We start from the raw sequence: 12,527 nt of genomic DNA on the forward strand, positions 1-12,527 counted from the left end.
GGCTGGAGTTTACCCCTGCATCCTGACAGCCCTCAGAGTTGGCAGGGAACCAGTTTAAAAAAAAAAGGAGAGAGATAGAGAGGGTCAAACAGGGCATGGCAAAAGGTGGAGTTATCAGTTATTCAAGGGGAAGGATGTAGCTAAACTGGTAGCTATCTTGGTAGGATATCTCAAGGAAAGATGTTGCAACTGAATGGATGGAATATGACTCCCTTGAGTTTCTCCATAATTAATTCTTGGAAAGGCTCCTGAAGCGTCAAAGTGAAGGAACAGGGAACCCCACCCAATGTCCTAACACACTAACAGAGGACTGGCTCTAATGGCCACTTCAACATCATTAAAAAAAACACACAGATTTAGGTGATCGTACAAAGTGAAAAATCTTAATATGAAGTTAACAAGGTAGAAGGTATAATCATTCAATCAGTGGTATTTATCAAGCACTGTGTGCAGAGTACTGTACTAAGCTCTTGGGAGAGTACAATATAACAGAGTTGGCACACAGGTTCCCTCCCCACAAACAGCTTACATTCTAGAGGGGGAGACAAACATGGAAATGAATTAAGGATATATACATAAGTGATGTGGAGTTGAGGGTGGGGTGAATAAAGGGTACAAATCCAAGTGCAAGCATAACACAGAAGCACGCTAATTAAGGGCTTAGTCGGGGGAGCATTACAAGGAGGCTTGTAAGATGGAGAGAGTTGTGGTCTGTCATGGGAGGAACCCCAGAGGCAGGATGAGGGCATGGGGTTGGTGACAGGATTGAGGTACAGCGAGTAAGTTGATGGTAGAGCCGTCAAGTGAGCAAGCTGAGTTTTAGTAGGAAATCAGTAAGGTAAGGCAGGAGGGGACAAGGTTTAGAGTGTTTAAAAACCAGTAGTAAGGGGTTTCTGTCTGATGCAGCGATGGATGGGCAACCACTGATGGCTCAAGACTGTAAGCTTGTGGGCAGGAAATGTTTCTGTTATATTGTAATCTCCCAAGTGTTTAGAACAGTGTTCTGCACACAGTAAGCAGGCAATAAATATGATTGACTGCCTGCCTGACTTGAGGAGTGGGGAAATGTGAGCCAGGTAGCCAAGTGAAGTATGGCCTGGACTGAGAAGAGACAGGCGGGACAGAGGTCAGTAAGAAGGCTGATGCAGTAATTGAGGCAGGATAGGATAAATGCTTGGACTAATGTGGCAGCAGTTTGGGGGGAAAGGAAAGGGTGGATGTTAGTGATGTTGTGAAGGGTGAACCAACAGGATTTGGTGACAGATTGAATATGGGGGTTGACTAAAAGAGAGATGAGTCAAGGATAATGCCAAGGTTATGGGCTGTGAAACAGCAGAAGAGTTCATTTTCTCCACTTTGGCTTCTCAACTAATTTCGAGGGAGATCTGACTGCCAGAGCTAAAGGCTTAGTTGATTATGGTCTCCCTGAAGAACAAGGTTAAAATAATTAAAAAAAAAATAAGTAATGCTATCTGTTAACTGCTATGTGTCAAACACTACAGTAGATGCAAGTTGATCAGGTTGGACCCAATTCCTATCCCAAATGGGGCTCACAGTCTTAATTGCCATTTTACAGATGAGGTAAGACAAATTAAATGACGTGCCCAAGGTCACACAGCAGACAAGTGGTGGAGCTGGAACTAGAACCCAGGTCCTTCTGACTCCCAGGTCCGTGCCCTATCCACTAAGCCATGCTGCTTCCCTACCAAGAGTTGCACAATTTCTTACGATCCTTCTGTTGACCTAATGTGCACAGTCTCTACAAAGGCCAAGGTGCTGTTAATAATAATAATAATAATGTTGGTATTTGTTAAGCGCTTACTATGTGCAGAGCACTGTTCTAAGCGCTGGGGTAGACACAGGGGAATCAGGTTGTCCCATGTGGGGCTCACAGTCTTAATCCCCATTTTACAGATGAGGGAACTGAGGCACAGAGAAGTTAAGTGACTTGCCCACAGTCACACGGCTGACAAGTGGCAGATCTGGGATTCGAACTCACGAGCCCTGACTCCAAAGCCCGTGCTCTTTCCACTGCGCCACGCTGCTTCTCGTTAAGAAACACAGACCACGAATGCTTCTCTCCTGAGAATATAACCGCCACGTGGCAAAAATACAACTGCAGTAATTACAGTCAATTGTACGCGGCAGCTATCTACTATGGAATGGTGATGGGTTTGAGGGTGGAAAACAGGGAGTAGGAAGAACTTCTCATAGAGCAAAAGAACAATGTAATTCCCTGGCAGCCATTTCAGCATCCTGGGTTTTGGCAGAAGACCCTTCCAATTCTAGCCATTATGCCTGTAAAATGCTCAGAAACAAAGAACAAAGATGAGAAACTCAAGTTTTCACATATAACACAAACACCACAATATGCCTTCATCACGATTTATCCTATTAAAATTGTGAAGCTCATCGATGATCTGATCAAATAACCCATAGTAATAGAAGCAAATCCTTTTACCTTTTTCCCAGCTGTAGGGCTGCTCTCTGCACTCTGAATTGGGCTAACTTTGGGGCTTCTATCTTCCTGTGGGATACATTTGGCCATGTACACATTGTAGTCCAGAAGCATTTTCTGCCGCACAGCACCAGTCAGCTCCTTTTGCTTAGCTGGAGACATGAATTCTTCTACACTGCCTTTGCTGCTGTTGCGGCTATGTGTTAGGTTCCCAGACTGGCTACCGTGTCTGCTGTGGGTGGGCAAGAACCCTGAAGTAAAGGAAAAACAATTACAACAAGAAAATGACAAGATACAATAAGGCGAAACTTCAAAGTGCTTGATCTGAGGCAGACGGTAATGGCTGGTTTTTACAGTTGGTATTTTCAAAGACATTAAAAGCCTGTTCCATAGTTCAAAGCAGAAAATGACCTAGAAAATGCTGCCTTAAATTCCCACATTTTATACTGTTGTTCTTTAACGTAAAATTCATTATCACCTTCAATGTTTCAGAACCAAGTACAGTCCTAAAATGGGAATTTGACTCGAGGGAGTTAAAGTATGAAGTTCTTGGCCAAGTACTGTATTTTTTTTTTTTGATCATTCACATCATTGGTGTTCGACTGAGGTAGTCAATGACAGGGGCAATCACAAAAAATGGAAGAAAACTAATTGCTAGTGGTAGTTTGGGCTAAATTTTATGAAAGAGATAAAATGATCTCCAACCCAATTTGCTAGTATCCACCTCAGCATTTACTACAGTGCCTGGCACAGAGTAAGCACTTAAATTCCACAATTATCATTACTATTTTTATTAGAAGGATTCCATCATATGACAGGCTGCTCCCATCACGTGAGAAAGTTTTCAGTTGGAGAACTTTTAGAATTATTTTTATCTTGAATTAATCAAGAAAAACCTGCGGTCAAAATGAGATGTGAGGTAACAAGAAAAATTACAACGTAGTCATACTAAAAAAGTAAATGGACATGTACTGGATAATATGCATATACTGTACATCCCCCTGATTTTCCCATCACTGTAGACAGCACCACCATCCTTCCTGCTCTTAGTCCCATAACCTAGGCATTATCTTCATCATCATTCATTCCTCATTCAATTTGTCACCGAATCCTGTTGATTTAATGCTCACAGCACTGCTAAAATCTCCCCTTTTCTCTCCATCCAAACTGCTATGTTAATCCAAGCTCTTATCCTATCCTGCCTTCATTACTTAATCACCCTCCCTCCTGACCTCTCTGCCTCTTGTCTCTTCCCATTCCAGTCCACTCTTCGTTCTGCTGAGAGGATCATTTTTACACAAAACCTCTCTGTCCATGTTTCTCCACTCCTCAGGAGTCTCCAGTGGTTGCCCATCCACATCAAACAGAAACTCCTTACCATTGGCTTTAAAGCATGCAATCATCTTGTCCTCTCCTATTTTACCTTACTGATTTCCTACTACGACCCAGCATGCTCACTTTGCTTCTCTAACACCAACCTACTCACTGTACCTCGATCATATCTATCTCACCACTGACCCACCAACCTACTCACTGTAACTTGATCTTATCTATCTCAGTGCTGACCCCTTGCCAATGCCCCACCTCTGGCCTGGAACTCTCCCCCCCTTCACATCTGACAGACTACCACTCTCCACACCTTCAAAGACTTATTAAAATCTCATCTCCTCTATGTGGCCTTCCCTGACTAAGCCCTCAATTCCCTGACTCCCCGTCCCTTCTGTGGCACCCTTGCACTTGAATTTGTACTTTTAATTCACCCTATCTTTAACTCCACAGCACTTATGTACATAGCCATAATTTATTTTTCTCTCTCTCTCTCTCCCTCTGATCTTGTGGACAAGGATAATTTTTACCAACTATGTTATACTGCACTTTCCCAAGCACTTAATACAGTACCCTGTACCCACTAAGTGCACAATAAATATGATTGATTAATATACAGTGAGTCCTTCAGGTCAAGTTTCAGTCGAAATGAATCCGAGAGACTACGTATCTTAAGTAATCCTGGAGAAAAGGGAACACAGTACTGAGGAAGAAACTCGATAAAGCAGTTTCTATCAGAATACTTGAGGGAAATAATTGAGTTTTATGCATTTCCCACTCTACACTGTTAGCTCACTGTGGGCAGGGGACATGTGTACAAAGTCTGCTGTATTACATTCCCCCAAGTGCTTAGTAAAGTGGTCTGTACATAGAAATAGTGCAACATGATTGATAACTACTGTACTCTCCCAAGTGCTTGCTACGGTGCTTTATACATAATAAAGTACTCATTAAGTGCCACTGATCGACTGATGTCATCCAGTGAATTCCCAAGAGTGACTTGGGATCTCCCAGTAGTCAAAAAGAACCAGATTTTGGTGAATTCAGATTTTTGCCACTTTGGGGACTGGAAGAGAAGGGGAACGGTTGGAATCTCACCTTCTGCGATGCTCCTCTGCTACAAAACATACTTACACATCTTGAAGAGTTGTCTCCCAGTAAAGTTTCAAGAATCATTAATTTTTTTTTAAATGCTATTTGTTAAGCTCCTATGTGCCAGGTACTGAACTAACAGCTGGGGTTAAATATAAAATAATTATGTTGGACCCAGTTCCTGTCCTGCATGGGACTCACAGTTAACTTCAGAAGGAGGTCAACTTAATCCTCATTTTACAGATGAAGGAAGTGAGGTACAGAGAAGATATGTGGGCTACACAAAGTCACAGAAAGTGGATAGGTCCTATCAGTATCTACATAATTTTTAGAAAGTTGATATTTATCCAGCTAAAACCTGCTGAATAATTTCTCATCCACAATGGCTGACTTACTTTGCTCAGGGCCAGATAACTGGGAGGCTCTGGATTTCATAAACAGCTACCTTTTCTCCTAGGTCAGAACCTCTGATTCTCCAGGTCAGGCCCTATAAAGTACAGTTAGAGTTTAATATCCATATCACTACCTGGCTTGTTTCCACAAAGGTTGAGTGGTTTCTTCATTTCAGATTTCAACTTGGAAGCAAGAACAAATCTTCTGAACCACTCCTCTTTCTCCCGACCTGTCCTTCCAAAGAGATAAAGGATTTGATCTTTCTGGCCTGTAGATTTTCCTCCATCCAGAAGTTTCTTTTGGTCATCACTTCCTGAATCCCTCTCAGCTGGTGACTTCTCTTCCAAGGCATCTTTATCCGCCTGGACTTTAGACATAAAGTCATCTTGTTTACCAAGTTCAATACAGATTGGGTACTTTTTGTTCCAGATTCGCTTACGAGCCAAACTCTTGGGAACAAGATAAATCTACAGAACAAAGAGGAAAATGTAAGTTACTTCTCAAATTAAAGTTTTCATGATGCAGCTACATCAAACACTCAAAACTATAGCTCAGTAACATCACTTTCACTTGCTGGCCCAGAATGAGATTTGGAAAAGCTCACTTACTAATAAGCAAGGTCTCAGGATACATTCTAAAATAGGCATTTTTTGCAAACTGTGCAGAAGTTTTTTGACTCTAAGTCTAGTGTTCTTAGATATTTGCCCAACTGGTTCAAGACTTACTGGGACAAAGAAAAAAATAACACTTTGTGTTTCAGTTAATCATTCTTCTGTGATGCTCGGAGTGAATGCCAACGTTTTTCAAGAATCCATTTACTCAGTGCACAAGATTAAATGCTAAGCCTTTTGTAGAATTTTGGCACAAACCAGATTATAGGTTTTTGTTATTCATGTGAAAATAATCAAATTACATGTACTCTTTAAAATTTCCCAGACAGACCCTATCAGACACCATACTAGATCACATCTGTGAAAACAGGCAGCCTGGCAGCTCGTCCACACAGATAGGAAAGTCATAGTGTAGCCACACTAGTGGTGCCATGGGAAGCAGCATGCCTTAAAAGATAGAGCACGGGCTTGGTAGTCAGAGAGTCGTGGGTTCTAATCCCTCCTCTGCCACTTGTCTGCTGTGTGACCTTGGCAAGTCCCTTCCCTGGGCCTCACTTACCTCATCTGTAAAATGGGGATTGAGACTTTGAGCCCCATGTGGGAAAGTGACTGTGTCCAACACAATTCACCTGTATCCACCCCAGCGCTTAGTACAATGCCTGGCACGTAGTAAGCACTCAACAAATATCACAATTACTATTAATTTTACTATTCCAAATACAGGCACCACTGATATCCCTCCCCTGACTTGGGTGGGCTGAATCGAGAACTCATGGATCTTTATTTTCCAGAGAATTATATAATAATAATTATGGTATTTACTAAGAGCTTACAAATTGTGAAGCACTGTTCTAAGCACTGGGGTAGATACAAGTTAATCAAGTTGGACAGAGTCCCTGTCCCACATGGGGTTTACAGTCTAAGGAGGAGGGAGAACAGGTATTTCACCTCCATTTTACAGTTGAGGAAACTGAGGCCCAGAGAAGTTAAGTAATGTATTTAAGGTCACACAGCAGACAAGTGGCAGAGTCCAGATTAGATCCCAGGTCCTCTGACACCCAGGCCTGTGTTCTTTCCCTGAGGCCACACTCCTCCGTTTTAGCCTTTTCAGCATTTTAAAACTACAGGGAAATATAAAATTGTTATCAGCACATCATGACCTAATTGTTTTGGCAGTCATTTACAGATCAACCTCACTCGTAAGGCCTCATCCTGCTTGCCTTTTAAGATATAATTTGGTCCTATCTCCCAAAAACCTTGACTGGGCAATGTTTTCTGAGCAAAAATGATGATTTCAAAAATGTAAAACCTCTGCTTTACAAATGGTACTCTCTGAAACCTTAAATCTAGCCTACAAAAATCAAGAGAATTAAGTCATTCCCAAATCTTCTATGGATTTTATTGGCAAAGCACAATAAAATTCACACCAGTTATTTTCCTAAGAGACCACCTTTGCTGGCTGTTCCCTCTCACATCATTCTGTTCTCCTGAAAGAACCACAATTAATGCTCTTAAAGCTGTCAAAAAGCAAGTATGTGAAATATATCTGTTAAAATAATACATTTTTGATGTCACACGAGACAAAAAATAAAGCAAATATGGTGATTTTAGAGGCAAATTCATTCAAGGAAGTTCTTAATTCCAGTGTTCCCCCGTTACCTTGCTTTCTGAAATATCATAAATCTTCTGGCTGATGTAAGTGACCTCGGGCTTTGGCTCGTTGAAACTGGCTCTTCTGGATATATTTTTGTTGGGCTTTGAAAGCCTTAAGGTTTCTCCTTCAAGTCGTACATAGATTGAATGGGTCAAAGTCGCATGGTAAGTTTCTGGATCATAATTGTAAATCTCATTCATCCATCCCTGATGAATAGAAGAATTGTGTTACTGACACTTAAATGGATTCCTAGTAAGAGATGAAAATGGCAAGCACACCTTTCCTCCTGAGGGAAAAACCTACCATCTCATGCTTAATATTGCACTGAAATAATGGAATATGATGGCGGAGAGATTGACTTATGTGAAACAAAATGATCACATAGTTTGCCAAGACAAATATTTACTTTAAAAGGGATAATCAATATTAATGTTCACTGAATAAGATTCTTTTTATATCCAAGCATTTGGAAATCTATTCATTATGGTCAAAAGGTTCATTACTTACCCTCTGAGTCCCATAAGGGACAGGGCCTGTGTCCAGTCTGCTTATCTTGTATCTCCCCCAGTGCTTAGTACAGTGTTCTACACTTAATAAGTCCTTAATAAATACCGTTATTATTTAAATAAGCCAATGGTTTAAAAAGAAAAACTTGATGTATAATGCATAAACCAGAAAACAGGAGTTTATACACCAAGATCTCCTTAACTAACTTAGGAATAGTTCTGCATTGTTGACCAGTGGGGTAAAAGTGATTAGTGTTGACTAGTATATAAATTAGTATCATATTTGGCTCTTCACATTATTTATTCCCAAACTCTGAATTTCCTGGAAGAAATTATGAAGTAAATTCTCAGCACTGCTTGAAGTCAAAATAGGAAAATGTTAGACCTTCAGTTTTAGTGACCATTAAATTGCTTTAGCTCATATGCAAACTAAAAATTAGAAATATGATCCAAAAGGCCATACTAAAATGGATCACTTTGGGCAGGAGGTTACTTTGGTGAATCTGAAAATCGGATTCTTTGGCTATTATTTAGCTTCTACCCCAAGCATCAGGTTTCTACTGCTTGAAACACACACACACACACACACGATCATCTTAATATCCACAGTATCAAATCAAGAAAATTTTGTAAAATTTTTTTGAAATATAAGTTCACAGAAAAAAAGAAGTTTTATTAGGTATCAAGAAATAAAGTAAAAATATGAATCATTCTGGGTTTTTAGTATTGTAGGAGAAAGAATTTGTAATTCATAGGTTGAAAAGTTCACAGTATTTGTAACATACTGCTGAGATCCTGGAAATCCTAAAATGCGGCTGAAAGGTTTATATTGGAGGATTAAAAACAGTCTTCTTTCAGATGAAAAAGAAATTGTGTTCAATGGAATTTGCAGCATATATGGTTCCCTAGAGGTTGCAGGAGCTGAAGCTTGTTTTTGCTGAGGTTTAAAACCCAGGAAAATGACCTGGCATATGCTTTCCTATCACCTTCTGCAGTTAAGCAACAAGGTTATCATATGATTTGCCTCTAGGTCACAAAAGTCGATAGTTCCCTGCAAAGGCATTCACTGGAGCTTCCGACCCTAGGCCCTAACAACACAACCAATGGCCACCCAGTGACAGAACTGTACAGCAATGTGCCACAGTAAAAGTTAGAATATTATTAATAACAATAATCGTAATGATGATGATGATGGTGGTGGTGGTATTTGTTAAGCTCTTACTATGTGCCAGGCCGTGTACAAACCAACTGGGTTGGAGACGATCCCTGTCCCCCATGGGGCTCACAGTCTTCATCCCCATTTTACAGATAAGGAAACTAAAGTTCTAAGAAGTCAAGTGACTTCCCCAAGGTCACATAGCCAACAAATGGCAGAGGTAAGATTAAAATTCAAGTCCTTCTGACTTTCAGGCCCATGTTCTACCCACTAAGGCCATGGTGCTTCTAGATCAATCTTGTAGGTCTATTACATGTTGATCCAATGCAAACCCCACTCAAAATACATCTCTAGCTCTATAGTAAAATCAACACTGTGGATTTAAACTGCTCTATATTTTGTATGTATATAACTGGCACATTGGGTCCACTAATCTCCATGGATTGTAAGCTCCTTGAAAGTAGGGGAGTATCTTAGTTCTAAGGATATTCCTCAGATGTCTAGAACAGTGCTCTGCAATCAATCAGTGGTACTGAGTGCTTACTTGGTGCAGAGCATACACAATAGGAGCTTAATAAATGCTGCTGATGATACCCCAACATGTATTTTTTTTCCCAATGAAAAGTGAGAGATACTGCTCTCACTTTTAGGAAACTGAGTCACGCTTGGAATAAAGAGATCTTATTTAATGATTTTTCTTTTTCTTTTATATCTGGTCAAGGGAAACTAAGTGGACCTTTGGATTTTGGAATCTTGAACCTAACACCTTTAAACAAATACATTTTTATTTCAATATATTATGACCTATAAATGAAAACAGAGTCTAGGATGTAACTTTATAAAGGAAACAAAGCACTCCTTTACAGCCATGATGTGACCAGGAGCATCCTTCTGGAAAATGTGGAATCCTTTAAGTCCCCTCTCAAAATTAATCTGAAGATAAAAAACTAACTACCGTGATATAATTTGTTGATGGTAGCAGTGCAGAGCATTTATCAGCAGGACTGAACCAAAAATGCTCATTTGTACTCATCAACAAGCGTGACTTGATGTGAAAGAAACAAAACACTATTATTGGCAGTTGTGTGTGTGGGTGGGGGAGTTTTCTCTGACATGAATCTCACTCTCTGCGGAGAGGAAAAAAAATCAATATTAAGCTGGGTGAAGTTTCTAACTAATTATAAGTGCCCTGGCTTATTCTCTGAATTATCTCTATTGGATGGCCTAATCGGAAAGTAAATCGTGGCCTCATATCCATTTACAGAATTGAAAATTCCTTTTAAAAAATAATTTAATTTCTGCAGAGACCATAAAAAAACTTCAAAAAATAGGTTACTACCCTATTATCATGGCAAAAACTCCTCAAGAAATCACATAATGTACTTCACCATCAGAAAAAACCCCTGAGGAAATATTTTTACATAGAACACATTTGAGGGTCACTAGGTTTTTGTTTTTTCTTGGCATTTCCTCTAGTTCAATTACTCTAACGCTTAATTTGGAATATCACAGAAATGATTCACTGATTCTCTGTCAAGAAATAAATAGAGGGAGTTTGGAGTAAAGAGAGGCATCATAACTGTAATTCTCATTTCATTTTAGCCCTTCTGCCATCAAAAAGTAGTCCTGCTGATACCTTCAGTGCAAGCCTCAGCAAGTGAAGCTTTATCACTATTTCTTTTTGTTCTTAACCTTATAAAAATGGGAACATCAAGCAAGTGCTTTGGAACAATGGGTATACAGTCAGTCAGCTACTCTGCAGCTGTCTAACTATGCACACTGATCTTGTGATTCTCATTTGTTAAAGGTCAGTGGTTTCTTTGAAATTCCCTGATGGGTTTAGGAGTGTGTATGTCTGGCTCTAAGTAGATCACAACAAACTTCAGTGGGGTGGTTAAATTGCTAGTATAAGTACTACATTCACCCTTTTGAGAGAGGGTGAAGTTTGGAAGAGTTGCATGAGCTGGAACAAGAATGAGGCTTCCAGTTGAAATGAAAATGGGCTTAGGGAACCACTAAACTAGTTCACAAAATCATCAAGTCCCACATGAGGCTCACAGTCTCAGAAGGAATAATAATAATAATGTTGGTATTTGTTAAGCTCTATGTGCAGAGCACTGTTCTAAGCGCTGGGGTAGATACAAGGTAATCAGGTTGTCCAACGTGAGGCTCACAGTTAATCCCCATTTTCCAGATGAGGTAACTGAGGCCTAGAGAAGTTAAGTGACTTACCCACAGTCACATAGCTGACAAGTGGCACAGCCGGGAGTCGAACCCATGACCTCTGACTCTGAAGCCCAGGCTCTTTCCACTGAGATGGGGGAACTGAAGTACAGAGAAGTGAAGTGACTTGCCCAAGGCCACACAGCAGGTGGAGCTGGAATTAGAACCCAGGTCTTCTGATTTCCAGACCCATGCTCTTTCCAGTAGGTCAGACTGCTTCCCACCCTGCACTCGAATACTAGGACTGCTGCTGTACCGACAGTCTATAATTCAGAGCTTCCAAAAGGCCCTGCCACCATATTTCTCTCTCCATTATCAAGGTCAGAAAACTCTCCAGTTGTGGCTAATCTAGCCAATATTAGAATCACCCAGAACAGTTTTCCTGCTCTTATGTTCTGCAGACATCCCGAGAAGCAGCATGGCTCAGTGGAAAGAGCATAGGCTTGGGAGTCAGAGGTCATGGGTTCGAATCCCAGCTCTGCCACTTGTCAGCTGTGTGACTGTGGGCAAGTCACTTCACTTCTCTGGGCCTCAGTTACCTCATCTGGAAAATGGGGATTAAGATTGTGAGCCTCACGTGGGACAACCTGATTACCCTGTATCTACCCCAGCGCTTAGAACATAGTAAGCGCTTAACAAATACCAACATTATTATTATCCTGATTTAGGCAGGGCTGTCTTGGAATTTCAGGGCACATTTCCAAGCTTAGGTTCTTTAGGACACTTTGCATTCTAAAAAACTAAATAAATATAACGAGAAAACTATGGTTGGATGAGGTGCACCTCCACTTCAGGATGAGAGGGATCATACAGGGAGAGTAATAAGTTCCCTGCTGACTGCAGAGGAAGGAGAAAGCATACATACAGGAAGAGGATGGAGCAGAAAATAAGGCAGCAGGAGGGGGAAAGCTGCCCTGGGGAAGAGGAGGGAAGAAGAGGAGAGAAAACAGCTTCTCTCATTCCTCCTCTTCTCATTCCTTCACCTCTCGGCAGGCTGTCCAGGCCATCTTCACCCAGGACAGTTGGAAGGCTTTTCTTTCCCATGTCAGTTCAACAGGTGAGTGAGGGATTCTCTCCCTGGGAATCTCACCCCTCCATCTCTGACCTG

The 12,527-nt window shown here is 40.9% G+C and overlaps 1 protein-coding gene across 7 annotated transcripts in view; it reads right to left on the reverse strand.

The window, feature by feature from the left end:
• The window catches only part of TEX2 (testis expressed 2), an 86,842-nt gene that overhangs the window by 18,599 nt on the left and 55,716 nt on the right, over positions 1 to 12,527 (reverse strand). For all 7 annotated transcript variants that reach the window (XM_007668081.4, XM_029079932.2, XM_029079930.2 and 4 more), the window contains 3 exons: positions 7,540 to 7,740; positions 5,403 to 5,736; positions 2,462 to 2,709 (listed from right to left, as the gene is read on the reverse strand). In XM_007668081.4, the coding sequence (XP_007666271.2) occupies positions 2,462 to 2,709; positions 5,403 to 5,736; positions 7,540 to 7,740 (783 nt within the window). The remainder of the gene's footprint in view (positions 1 to 2,461; positions 2,710 to 5,402; positions 5,737 to 7,539; positions 7,741 to 12,527) is intronic.

Source organism: Ornithorhynchus anatinus, chromosome 15, assembly GCF_004115215.2.
Source record: "Ornithorhynchus anatinus isolate Pmale09 chromosome 15, mOrnAna1.pri.v4, whole genome shotgun sequence".
Taxonomy (NCBI): Eukaryota; Metazoa; Chordata; class Mammalia; order Monotremata; family Ornithorhynchidae; genus Ornithorhynchus; species Ornithorhynchus anatinus.